Source organism: Eumetopias jubatus, unplaced genomic scaffold (assembly GCF_037043125.1).
Source record: "Eumetopias jubatus isolate StellerSeaLion01/CBP00866 unplaced genomic scaffold, mEumJub1_p1.0 scaffold_12, whole genome shotgun sequence".
NCBI lineage: Eukaryota > Metazoa > Chordata > Mammalia > Carnivora > Otariidae > Eumetopias > Eumetopias jubatus.
In genome coordinates, this window is record NW_028274818.1 from 110,782,323 (window position 1) to 110,796,339 (window position 14,017).

Here is a 14,017-nt window from a genome sequence, read left to right on the forward strand (position 1 = left end):
GACGGGTTCTGGGCACGGGGACGGGGGCACGGACGGGTTCTGGGCACGGGGACGGGGGCACGGACGGGTTCTGGGCACGGGGACGGGGGCACGGACGGGTTCTGGACACGGGGACGGGGGCACGGACCGGTTCTGGGCACGGGGACGGGGGCACGGACGGGTTCTGGGCACGGGGACGGGGGCACGGACGGGTTCTGGGGACGGGGGCACGGACGGGTTCTGGGCACGGGCACGGGGGCACGGACCGGTTCTGGGCACGGGGACGGGGGCACGGACGGGTTCTGGGCACGGGGACGGGGGCACGGACGGGTTCTGGGCACGGGGACGGGGGCACGGACGGGTTCTGGGCACGGGGACGGGGGCACGGATGGGTTCTGGGCACGGGCACGGACCGGTTCTGGACACGGGGACGGGGGCACGGACGGGTTCTGGGCACGGGGACGGGGGCACGGACGGGTTCTGGACACGGGGACGGGGGCACGGACGGGTTCTGGGCACGGGGACGGGGGCACGGACGGGTTCTGGGCACGGGCACGGGGGCACGGACCGGTTCTGGGCACGGGGACGGGGGCACGGACGGGTTCTGGACACGGGCACGGGGGCACGGACCGGTTCTGGGCACGGGCACGGGGGCACGGACCGGTTCTGGGCACGGGGACGGGGGCACGGACGGGTTCTGGGCACGGGCACGGGGGCACGGACCGGTTCTGGGCACGGGCACGGGGGCACGGACCGGTTCTGGGCACGGGGACGGGGGCACGGACGGGTTCTGGACACGGGCACGGGGGCACGGACCGGTTCTGGGCACGGGGACGGGGGCACGGACGGGTTCTGGGCACGGGGGCACGGACCGGTTCTGGGCACGGGGACGGGGGCACGGACGGGTTCTGGGCACGGGCACGGGGGCACGGACGGGTTCTGGGCACGGGCACGGGGGCACGGACCGGTTCTGGGCACGGGGACGGGGGCACGGACGGGTTCTGGGCACGGGCACGGGGGCACGGACCGGTTCTGGGCACGGGGACGGGGGCACGGACCGGTTCTGGGCACGGGCACGGGGGCACGGACCGGTTCTGGGCACGGGCACGGGGGCACGGACGGGTTCTGGGCACGGGGACGGGGGCACGGACGGGTTCTGGGCACGGGCACGGACCGGTTCTGGACACGGGGACGGGGGCACGGACGGGTTCTGGACACGGGGACGGGGGCACGGACGGGTTCTGGGCACGGGGACGGGGGCACGGACGGGTTCTGGACACGGGGACGGGGGCACGGACCGGTTCTGGGCACGGGCACGGGGGCACGGACCGGTTCTGGGCACAGGGACAGGGACTGGGGAGGAGGCACAACTTAAGCCGTTTTTCCATTTGAAGGCCACCTGGATTTCGGGGTCAGCCAACTCCAGACTCCCAAGGGTATGGAGTACAGAGCGTTCCTTCTTTGCACACCTATTGTTTGTATAGGGAAAAATTCAAACAAAATGTCCGTCCATTGGGGACTGGTTCAAACTAAAGAGTATACCCATGCAAACAACAGTAGAGCTGTTTTTTAACAAGTTCTTTATGGATAGGCAATCTCTAAGATCTGTTCCATAACCGAAACAATGGAGACACAAAACAGTACATCGAGTCTGCCATCATTTGTGTGAACAGCGGTGAAGCACACGCACATCTTTGCTGGTGGACAGAGGGGTTTACAGAAGGATAAACACAACATGGGAATGCTGGTTGCCCCTGAAAATCCACGGTCAGGGAGGCACAAGGTCGGCTGGCCCTGGGCTGTCCTCGCCTCCAGGGTCCCTTCCGGACTCACGGCCCTTGTGCTGCTCCCGCTGCAGCGCCTGAAGGAGAGGCGCTTCGTCCTTGCTCACCAGTGAATCTTTGCTCAGTGCGCCACACACAGTGGGCACTCGATAAATGTTCACTCAACGCACCAACCCTGGGGTAGGCTTGACAATGAGCTTGTGTCCCACACCTGCCTTCAGTAGCAGACAGCCTGATGACACAGGTGTTCCTTTGAGATCAAGCACCTGCTGACCTGGAACCTCAGAGGGCAGAGGCAGCAGGAACATGAAATGCACTGGTACCTCCCCCACACCCATGGGCAGGAACAAGGCAAACTGAGGAAAGAAATAGACCGTTTATTCTTCACTGGAAACATCACATGCACTTTTAAAAATTTAAACTCTTTATTTAAACATTTCAATAGCATCTTATCAATTTGGTGGCAGCAAAAGAAGAACTACCAAAGACAAGTATTTTGAAAAGCATTTACAAAAATACCGTGCACAAAGTCCTATTCTGCATCTTTAAAAATAAATATTCAAAATATTTCCACCCAACTCCCAAATTTAGTTTTATATAGGAAATTTTGATTTATATATTTATCCTGTAATATCTGAAACATCTGTATACATTTTATCCAACTTAACTGCATAGGCATTTATTTAGTTCCAATTCTAAGAGTGAAAAAATGCTACTTTATGTAGTCGAGGACAGTTGTGCAGTACACATAAAACCCCAGGCAGCACCATCACTTTCTGTTTCTGAAAATACAGTGTTTATGAGAACACTGAAAGACTCTTAGCCCAATAAAACTTAAATAATTTTTAAAACATCTGTAACACTTTAAGTGCCTTGCAAATATCTCATTTATAAAGTCTGCTCAGTAAAATAGTCTAAATATTAAATATTAATTATAAACAAAACGAGTCTCCTAGGAATTGAGAATGGCCGACAGTTGTAGTAAGAGGCAAATCCCAACTAGAGCCAGGAAGAAAGTGCCGCCATAAGAAAAATTATAAACCACATTCATCATTACAACGTAATGATGAATTTGCCGCACTGGACAGTCTCCTTGGAGAACCATCAGTAGAGTAAAAACTGAAGATCCTGAAAGACTGGCAGCACATTAGTGTTCAACTTTGCAGCAAAATTTAAAACACAACCTGATGACATCCCCAAGGTTGGATTTCTGGGATCCTAGGAACACTGTGAGGTCCAACTCCAGGGTGGTCCCCCAATGGGCGGAGCCTCGCTGAGACCTGAGCGCTCCATTTAGGCGTTGGCTGAGATCCAGACCACCACCCCCTTTCAAATCAGACCCAATTCAAGCCCACGACAAAACGAATCACCCCTGGATCCTGAACAGAAACAACACACCCAGGCCTGACTGTGAAAGTCTTTCTCAGAAGCAGGAGCAAATAAAGTAGAGAAACAGTTATTTCCCCCACCTGGGAACTTACGTTAACTACTGGTGCTGAAGAAAGGAGAAACCCTCTCCTAAAGGAAAGGAGTTCAGAACTCTGAAATTTGGTGGCAATGTTTTTCCCTGAAAGAAACGTGCGCTGGATGGAACAGATGAAATAGGTCTGCCCCCAAAGTCCTGTAGAAGGGCCAGTGAAAGGCTAAATATCAAAGCTTCAAGAACACTTTGACCTGTAGCTTCACTTGCTTTGTTCCTGATGTTGAGAGAATACAAGTATCAAGAGCTTTATGTTCAAAACAAACCCCCTAACAACCACATGTTCCAATGGATTCCCAGAGATGGGCTGTGGCCGGCGGATCTCAGGGAAGCCAGGCATTCAACATGCAGTGTTTCCTGTGGACAGAAGAGCGAGCGGGGCATCAGCTCCCACTGGCAAGTTTATTTAGGGGTGACGTCCTCCCGATGCTCCAGGTGCCCTGGTTCAGGAAGGGCTCCAGTGTTTGAGGCTGTCCCCGTATATACAAAATGTACAAGAACCATAGGAGGGTCTCTACTTGACAGGCTCTCCGTGAACTCTGAACCGATAAAGACATGTGTACTCAGGATGGCCCCAGTTTGAGAGAATCCGAAGCTCCACTATCTGGAAAGTTCTGTCAGGTTTTTTCTGAAATTGAAAGGGAAGGGGTCACACTTAATTCACAACATCCCAGGCCCAATCACTTCCCCCCAACTCTGACATATTTGACAGGAAGCAGCCACGTCGGAAATTAGGTGTTAGTGTGAACTCCGTCATCTATTGCAGGACACAGAGCTCAGGCAAAACGGAACTCCTCAAGAGCCACAGATTTACTATGAGTGTAACAGGACGCCCGTGTGCAGAGCAAAATATACACTACAAAGGCTCATTTGGGAAGAGCTGGGAAGCTCAGATTCCACTTTTCTCAGGGGCTAATGCCCACATACACCCCTGGGCAGCTTTGTCCTGCCCACCCGACAGGAGGAACCCACGGGCCCCTGGGAGCCGTGCAAGTCCTTACCAGAACATGGAACATCTGGAGTGATTCCCCTTCTTGATCATACATAAACTGTCCCAGAAGCTGCCCTTCCTCTTGGTATTCATTTTCTAATCCCTGAAACCAAAATCAGATAGTCCTTAAATACTGGAAAAAGACACTGCATTAATTAGGGTTGCTTCCCCTCAACATAATCTGGGAGGATGAAAGCATTAATAAGGCCTTCTTGTTAAAAGCTTGGCACTTTGTTAAGGACGTCACACAATCCACAACAACCCCTTGAGACAGCTGTTATTCCTCCTGTCACACAAGATAGGGAGAACCACACTGCAACCGGCAAGCTAACGAGAGACACAGGACTGACTGCCCAACTGCACAGACCACTCTGTCACCCATGTGGCCCATGGTGCCCTCAACGCTCCAGAGTGGAACCCCAGGGTGCCTGATGAGCCCAGGAAAAGGACAATACGCCGCCTTGCACAGAGAGCAGATGGGGGGTGCCAGGGGCTGGTGTGGCATGGGGACAGAGTTTCCGTCTGGGAAGATGAGCAAGTTCTATGAAGGACAGCTGTGCCAATGTGCCAATGTCCAGGGAACTGCATGCTTCAGATGGGGAAGGGGGTGACTCTGGTGTGTGTTTTGCCACAAGAAGGAAGTCACCAGCAGGAGAGAGGTGACTGTTGGAGTGTGTCATCACGGGGAAGGATTGCTCGGTGTGGGATGCATGGAAGCAACAATGGGCCATGGGCAAACATGGCCAAACACAGCATCAAAGGACCAACACTGGGAAGTGCATCTGTACATGACACATGACTAACGTTTCTGTAGAAAGCAGCTCAGGTATGCATAAGGAAACTAAGATCCCGTAAGATAAATGAATAAAAACAAGACAAACCTACCAAAAAAAAAAAAAGGAAAGTGCATGTGAAATGCACAGCAACTTAGATGAAATATGTTGTTTTCACCTGTCAAGTTAGCAGAGATGAGAACAAGAGGGCGCAGGGAGGTCAGTGCTGGTAACCTGCCCACAGCAATGGGTCAGTGGCCCTGCAGACACTCACACCCCGTCCACCCCTTTGCCCCCTCCGCGGTGAGGCATGCAGGGCTGTGAGCGTCTGGTCTAAGGGAGGGAGGACAGCTGGCATCACAGCGACAAACTGGAGAGGTACATCCAGGTTTAGCTACAGAATGGTATTTTATGCTATTTAAAAATGTGTGCAAAGAGTTAATTGCTATCAGGGGTGCCTGGGTGGCTCAGTCGGTTAAGGGTCTGCCTGCAGCTCAGGTCATGATCCCGGGGTCCTGGGATCGAGCCCCGCATCGGGCTCCCTGCTCAGTGGGGAGTCTGCTTCTCCCTCTTCCTCTGTCCCTCTCCCACTCTCTCACTCAAATCTTGAAAAAAAAAAAAAGTTAATTGCCATCAAAAAATATCTATGGGAAATTTGTTTTTTTAAGGCAAGAAACAAAATTTTATGAACTATGTTGTCTTGACTGCATAGATGCAGAAAATGCTGCAGCATGAACAATGGGAATCCTGAGTGCTCTTTTTCCAACCTGCGTGTTGGAAGTTTCCTGTCGATCTGGCAGGAAACAGTTGACACAGCTGCCTTCACAGCCCAACGGTCACATGTTCTCTGGAAACCGGACTCTCCAGGTCCACAGGCTGGGTGGCAGAGAACATACTCCCTACAAGCTGCCCTCCCCAGGAAAGGACTGGGTGGCGCCCTTGGCATCTCATCTGCTTAGAGCACTGAAGGGCTGAGGGGAGGACAGGAGCCAGCAATACCAGGAACAGCCTTTTCTGATGGGCTCATCTGTGGGCAAGGCCCAGAGCGGGCGGAGGAGGGGGAGGAGAACGGGGACCCGGCTCACTCACATAGACTGCGAAGTCCTTGGGAGCGCTGGTGATGTTGCCCGTGGGCGACAACGTCTTTGGTATGTGCTCCAGAGTGAAGGTGGTTGGGTGGATCTTCATGGATAGCCTCACCACGAGGTACCCCTGGGAGCCTCTGAATGCCCAGCAGTTACCTGGATGTATGTCAGGCTAGGAAAGAGGCAGAAGACAATGACTTAATCCATCTGACCCTCAATCGACGTGGGGGCTGGGGCACTGACCCCTGGCACAGTGAGAACTCCACGTGTAACTTCTGACACCCCACACACTTAACCACTAGCAGCCTACAGTTGACCAGAAGCCTCACCAATCACATTAAGTCAATCAACACACGGTTTATACGTGTGTGATCTGCTGTATTCTTAAAATGAAATAAGCTGGAGGAAAGAAATCGTTATTAAGGAAATCATAAGGAAGAGGAAACACACTGTTCCAGCATTGTATTTATAAACACACACCTGCCAGAGTGAACGTGCGCAGCTCAAACCCCCATGAAGGGTCAACTGTAGTGAAACAAGCTCTTGAGAATGTGCCTGACGTTTTAAAACTTAAAATACAGAAACACAAAGAGAAAACACTAATAACAATGAAACAGAAACGAAAGACTTTTTGCAAAATAAAAAACCATGAGAAGCAAAAATCAAATGACAAACTGGGGAGAGGCATTTGCAACTTAAGCCCCAGAGGGTGGCTGTCTCCGGTATGGGAGTGAGCCTCCTAACAGTTAAAATAACCAGCACCTTCAACAAAATGGGCGAGGCAAACACAGGTGTTATCCTTTCTCACCGAAAAGATCAATAATAACGGAAGGGCCTGTGGAACCACGCACGCTAACTGCTGGTCAGTACGCACAACGTACCCCCTTCAAGGAGTGTCGTTTGGCAAAATCCAGCAGAGGTCCTTATGCATCAACCCTCTGACCCAGCAGTCCCCTGCCGTCCCTAAGATACCCTGGCAAAAATACAAAATTGACAGGCGTTGAGGATATTTTGTTGGGAGAGGACTTTTAATAGCAAAAGAAGAGCCACCATGCCTACTGACAGGGGCCTTAGCTGAACGTGCTGTGCTGACCAGAAGCAGCCAAGCGCACGAGTCAGGTGCATGGCGCGCGGCCGCCCGCGAGGTGGAACAGGAGGGGGTGGGGCAGGGGTGCGGTGACCCCTCCACCATGTGCTTATGCTTGTACTCATTCTTGCTGAGGCCTTTTTGTTCTTCATCTACGTGTCCTGTCTGCCTGCCCTATGAAAATGATCTGGGCCCCCAAGGATTACGCTCTGTCCCCAGACGGCACTGCAGGGACACTGCAGGTCCCTTTGGCACCCCTCCGGGTGCTGTGCACAGCAAAGTGCCTCTAGGAGTCCCCTGCTTGGGAGCAGCTTTCCCCAGCACCACGGAGGCTGGGCTTCGCGTGTGTTCCAGGGGGTGGCACGATTCAGTGAGCCCTGGCTGTGCCCTCTACAAAAAGGCAGGGCCCCGGGAGGGCTGGGGGACACTATCTCAGATGTGTCCCCACCCTCACCCCGGCTTGGTCACGGAAGTAAGAGTGAATCCTGTGTCTGCTGTTGCCAGATTCTATAAAAATTCTCTTTACTTCTAAGAAGGCAATCACCTATTCCTCCAATTTCATTACAGGTAACAGTTTCTCCTATTCCTCCCTCCCGGTTCCAGTTCCTGTGGGCATTCTCCTGACAAAGCATTCCCTCGCTCACATACATCTAACATCTGAAGTGCCGGCTACTTCCGGACGACCGGATCCAGCTGGCTAACAGGCACAATGCCGTGGTCAGTGTGGTATCGTGGGGACGTCAAGACCATCAAGCCCTCTGCACTGTCCGAGGCAGCCAAGGCAACGCCTGAGGGGTCCTGTGAGTGGCCACAAACCGGTGCCCGGGGAAGCGACGGCGCCCCAACAGACGGCTGGGCAGGCCTGGCAGGGGCTCACGCCTGCAGAGAAGCCGCCCACACACATTCGTTACCAGCCGGGCTCCCAAGGACAATGGAAGAACCACGACAGCACTAGGGCAGGGAAATCTTAACTTACTGACACTCATGGTCAGATTAATTTGTGAATTCTTGTTTAGAAGAAAAGAACTTCTTCAAAGAAGTCAGTAATACGAGACAGCACTTTACGAGAGAAAACAAACATGGGACAATTTAAATTCTTCCTCCTCAGTCTCGGTGACCAACTGTGTAACACAAGCCAGGCACAAGCAGCCATGCACCCCAAGAGCAGCCCACAGAGGCTCCGGAGAGAGAGTGTGAAGCCCTGTCAGCTGGCGTGTGCTGTGTGCGGCGCACGGCGGTGCAGGGGAGGGGTCTCCACCTGCTCTGCCTCCTCACGGACCACGAAGCACAACCTTGTCTCACAAGGGAACACCCTCGGCCGTCACCTGGGCTGCAACAGGGCACCAGCGGCTCGTGCTGCAGGGATGACCCAGAAGGACAAGGGCACGACGCACAGCCAAAGTGAGGGCACTAGAGGCCCCCCTCTGGGGCGGTGCCGGGGTGTTGCTCTGTGCAAACCCGTGGAGCTGAGCCCTTGGGTCGGCACCCTTCCGTAGGGACGTACATGATGCTGCAGTGAAAGTGGCCACAACACGGCTCCTGGCTCCTACTGGGGTCACGGGGGGGGGGGGGACCCAGATCAGGACTCACCTGGATCACGATGCGCGGGGACTGGGAGAAGTACCAGAGCGGGATCCCAAACAGGCTGATGAGCGCAGTCTTGGTCTCGTATGTCTCAGAACAGCGCGTGCTCAGGATGCTCCCACCTTAAAGCAGAGTTCAGAGCTGCCTCAGAGTCTGCAATGGTCCCACTGGGAAGGAGTCTCCTTACCCGACAAGGATTCACTGAAAGGGGCGAACATTCTCAAGCTTTTAACTTCTATAAAGAACAGTCCAGGCTCACGTTGACTTTTTCCAAGTTCGGGGTTAAAGTCTGCAGCTGCTTCAGCACACAGGTGCCACCTCCCAAAGCAGCACCCCTGTCTGCCACTCTAGCAAAGGGGACTCTGAATGAACTTTCGTGCCTTTTACTAAGAAAGAGCAACGACTCCAACAGGCAGGAGTTCCCTGACACGCATGTGTGTCATTAGAGGGCCCACTACCCACAGGCCATAGCAACGGGACGCTCTCAGCGGCTGCTCGGGGGATGGAGGGCAGGGGGCCACGTCTGCTAACAGAACAGGTCCATGGCTCTATTTGGGGTAACATATGTATTCTGGAGTGAATACACTAAAAACTACTGAATCATAATGCTTTAATAGGGTGAAGTTCAGGTTATGCGAATTATATCTCCTTTAAAAAAAAAACATTAAAAAAATGTCCAATTTGACCCTCAACAAGAAATAGGGCAGGGGCGCCTGGTGGCTCAGGCGTTAAGCATCTGCCTTTGGCTCAGGTCATGATCCCAGGGTCCTGGGATCAAGCCCCGCATCGGGCTCCCCACAGCAGGAAGCCTGCTTCTCCCTCTCCCACTCCCCCTGCTTGTGTTCCCTCTCTCGCTGTGTCTCTCTCTGTCAAATAAATAAATAAAATCTTAGAAAAAAAAAAGAAAGAAAGAAATAGGGTAGACAGGGTGCTGGTGCCAAACCAAACAAGATGGTGTTGGAAGCAACAACAAACTCTCGAAAGAAAAAATATATAAAATAAAAGCTGGGGTGCCTGGGTGGCTCAGTCGTTAGGCATCTGCCTTCAGCTCAGGTCATGGTCCCAGGGTCCTGGGATCGAGTCCCACATCGGGCTCCCTGCTCCGCGGGAAGCCTGCTTCTCCCTCTCCCACTCCCCCTGCTTGTGTTCGCTCTCTCGCTGTGTCTCTGTCAAATAAAGTCTTTTAAAATAAAAAAATAAAAAATAAACTAAAGATAAAAGCTGCTGAGAAGTTTGTATTTGAAGAGATCGGGGTTCCCAAGTTGGGGCATGCCACCAAAGCCCCCACAGCACACGCCCAGATGCAGCTGTGGGGGCCACGTGGTGACTCTTCCTCTCATCGTGAGCGGGCAGAACCGGGAATTTGCACAAGAAGACAAAGTGATGTTGACCTTGCTGATCAACAGACCTGAACTTCTGAGCCTCTCGATTACCTGTTTAAACATTCTATCCTCATTAAAAAAAAAAAAATCCTTAAATACGGACCCTATAAAAAAATACTCTTTTAACTTACAAAGAGTCAATGAATGCCTTGAGTAATGCACTGAACATTAACATTACCAAAATTCTACAGACATACAAGTCTGTCAGGATTAGCTGTGCTCCTGAGAAAATAATTATCCAGCTGAGTGGTTAAAACAGCACTTGATGTCTCTGAATTGATATGGTTTCTTCATAAATCACTGAATTTCAAAAACATGTTAACTGAAATCACTTAACAGTCTAAAAAAGTCATTCTCCATAGAACATACGCTAACAACAGTTCAGAGCCTTCCTGACCCCTGGGGGACACCAGGAGAACGTGGGAGAATGTGGGGGGGTTCGCACGCAGCGGCGGCTCTGGGCCAGTGCAGGGCCTGTGGGGACCAGGCTCCTGGCCGGGGCATCACGCAGACTGCCTACAGTGCCGGTGAGGGTGAACCAAGTCACCTGCAGGGCTCTCCGACCCTTTCATCGGCTACCGTGCACGAAGAACCTCCCTTTCTCTGAGAGAAAATGCTGGTTCACCAGCTGTTGATCTGCAAGTCCTAAATTTTAAAAACTCAGAAAACCAAGACTTTCAGTGACACAGATGGCACCCAAACCTCCCCTAAACAGACGTGATGTCCCTCAGAGTCTTCACCCCTCTTGTGTAGTACGGACATTCACCTGTTTCCTCACAGAAACGCCCCTGTGCTTGATCCGGGGGTACTGTCCCAAACGTCGCTGAGGGGGTAGGTGACAGAAAACGTGTGGACCACAACACTTCACTAGACCACCACTGTGATGGCTCAATACACCTGGCCCTGAGGACGGGGTCCTGAGCCCGCGTGCCTGCTGCACGCACCACTTCCCCGACTTAACGGGCCACCACGTTCCCCTTCATTTCTCTGTGGAACAAAAGCAGCACCCCACCGCTCCGCTCACTCGGGAGCCGTCCTCATGGCTAGGTATCACGGGCTGCTTTCTATCTGCCACCATCTCCCCCATGGAGGGAAGGCTCCTGCGGGGCCGGGGCTGCTGGTACCCAGGACGGTCCCTGCATGCAGTAGGCACAAACCCATCACTCACTAAATGCCTGGAGGGACACGTGTTCGTGTCACTGAGCGCTCTGGGAAACAGTTTGAAAACTGCTGCTCTCGTGTCCATTACGGCACTTCTACACTTAAACGCACTTCACCACACGCAAGATCATAATCGGTGTTTCTGTGGCAGTAAACTCTGATATAGCCTCCAAACTGGGATTGTGCTGATGCCAACTGATGTGAGAGCCACACGCGTCACCAGCAGCCCTTCCACGGGAGAAGCTGTCTGCCCCCTAAAGCAAGAGCGTGAGGGGCGTACCTGGAGTGATGCTCTTTCTCAGCATCGGGTTCCAGACTGCTTGGAAGTGGGGCAGGTCGCAGCGGGCCAACAGGTGACCACTGTCTTTGGTAACCAGGAGTTTACTCACCGCCAGACTCCAGAGCAAAGTCCACCATGCCAGTCTTATCCTGGGAATACAGCTTCAAGGCGTTGTTCACGATGACACGTGCTTGCTGGACACAGCCAAGTGCACAGTGGGGAGACAAGACTCAGTGTTAATGTAGAAATGAAGACCAGACATTTCCATCAAGAATACATTTTCAGTTAACTGCATTTGGGGATAACAGGCTTGGCGGGGGGTTCAGTCCTGCGCCCCTACCACAGGGGCCGACACGTGGACGTGGGACGGGGTTGCCTTGTCACCGTGGGCTCTCACACACAGCCATGACAATCATGAGCCAGAGAACCCGTGGGTTCCACAGAATACGACGAAGCAAGGACTAGAGTCTGGGACAGCAGCCCGGCACCATATTCCTGGGCAAGTCCTGTGATTTCACAAGGTGTGTGGCCACCCAGGTGGACAGCTGGGTGACAGCCACAGCAGCCGCAGCTTCCCCGCACCCCACACTGTGCTGAGCACCTCTGGCATTCCCAGCACATCTGTCAGCTCAGTAACTAGGTCACCAGCCCCATTACGACATGCACTGCATTTCTCGCTGTGCGCTTACCGCTTCTGTGATTCCGGAAATCCCTGCCTCCTTTGCAGCAGATACTACGGTTTCAGAATCTGGAACCTGCTTCGTCACAGAGATGTAGTGTGTAATGTTCCTCAGGATCTGCAGCTCCAAATCCCGTAATAAAACCTGCAGGTCGTCCTTGCTTACGAACCGAGAAGAAACCGTCTGTAGCAGCCATTCGAGAGAACCGCCCTGCTCCCCGTCCGAGAACATGAGTTTGATGGTTTCTCGGACCTGGGCGTCTACCTAGGAAGACCATTTACAAGCAGAACATGAAGTTACTGTTCTAACAAAACCCTCTCAACACTTCGCTTCTGTCACCTTAACACCTCGAAACTCTCACCAAGCTTCTCAAATATCCATAATGTAAATGCGACAATTCTTCCCCTTTACAATTTGAGAACCTCTCCAAAAATGCTGGAATATGTTACAGAGAACGGGAACAGAAAAGCGCAGTGTGCACCGAGAGAGCCAAGGACAGCGGCTCCGTCCACCTCGCCGGCCTGCTCCTGCGTGTGCTCCTCAGAGGGCATTTACCAAGCAGGGCGCCCCCGTGGGTCAGGTGTGGAGACAGGGGAGCCCCTTGTCCTCAAACTCAGTCTGGTAAGGAATCAGTTATGCCAACAACTTAAGTGTTACTTCACGTACGCTAGAAATGCCCTTGCATGTTATTTCTACACACCTCCCCTTCTTGCTTGGCACGAGAGATGCACAGAGAAATAATGCAGGGAGGCCCAGCTCAGCCACTCCCAGAGCTCTGTGGCACCCCACGCCACAGACACCCGGCTACGTCCTCCCCGTGCCTGTCTGCCCAGCGCTTTCACTTCTGTTGGGGGAGTCCCAAGAGTGAGGCTGCTACTTGCAAAGAGTAAGCATCTTTGTAACTGGTAAATCCCCTAAGACATCCCACCCCCAAAAGGCTGTAGGCGTTCATGATGCCGCCAGGTCAGCACTGGGGCGACTGATCTCCTTCTTGCAAACCCAATTAGTGGAACTGAGTGGCCTGCTCACATGCTTTGTCCACATTCCCACTGTCTCCTTTCCTGGCAACTTTAGGAGCTCTTTGCAGAGCGGAGATAAGTTTATCACCTGTATCGCAAATACTTTTTCCCAATCTACTATCTGCCTTTACCCAAACCATGATTTTTGCCATTCAAACGTTTGTTTTTTCATTTTCACGCAGCTATAAAGGTCTGGAATTCCTTTCTTGCATAAGGGTGCATGGGCCCGACACCGCCTGATCCGTGACCACACCAAGCAGAGCTGCAGAGTGCAATGTGACTCCACTGTGCTGAAGACATATGAACGGCGGACCTCCAAATCCGTGCTGGCACACGGCCGTATGCACGTAAAGAAAGTGTGGAAAGCACACTGAAGCGTTAACGTATCACAGGAAATGCCAGGAGAGTTGAATATTAACCACTCTATCTTGGATGTTTAAAAACTTCATATGTAAGAAAATAAAGGTTCTAAAGAAAACTGAGATCAACTTAATAAACCTAAAACTTCAAGCGTTCTTTTCCTTTCTGTGAGAAGACATTTTACAACTTGCCTTTCCTTGGATGGTATCAACCTCTTCACAGCTGGTTTTCAAATGCTGCCATCTGGACAGTTCAGATTTCAGCTGACCCAGTTCCAGGTCCAGATGCTTCACCACGGAGAGGAGGTGCTGCTCTTCCTCAACTCCGCTGGCAAGTCCACAGGAGGAGGGAGGAGGAAAGGAATCAGGCGTC

At 52.6% G+C, this 14,017-nt stretch overlaps 1 protein-coding gene across 7 annotated transcripts in view; it reads right to left on the reverse strand.

Moving 5' to 3' along the window:
* Window positions 1-1,542: 1,542 nt before the first annotated feature.
* Window positions 1,543-14,017, reverse strand: part of SUN1 (Sad1 and UNC84 domain containing 1) — a 52,717-nt gene continuing 40,242 nt past the window's right edge. For 6 of the 7 annotated variants that reach the window (XM_028091831.2, XM_028091830.2, XM_028091829.2 and 3 more), the window contains 7 exons: window positions 13,837-13,972; window positions 12,276-12,530; window positions 11,696-11,780; window positions 8,770-8,885; window positions 6,097-6,264; window positions 4,245-4,337; window positions 2,121-3,871 (listed from right to left, as the gene is read on the reverse strand). In XM_028091831.2, coding sequence (XP_027947632.1) covers window positions 3,758-3,871; window positions 4,245-4,337; window positions 6,097-6,264; window positions 8,770-8,885; window positions 11,696-11,780; window positions 12,276-12,530; window positions 13,837-13,972 — 967 coding nt within the window. In that variant the 3' untranslated portion in view covers window positions 2,121-3,757. The other variant, XR_003607363.2, reaches the window with a different exon arrangement.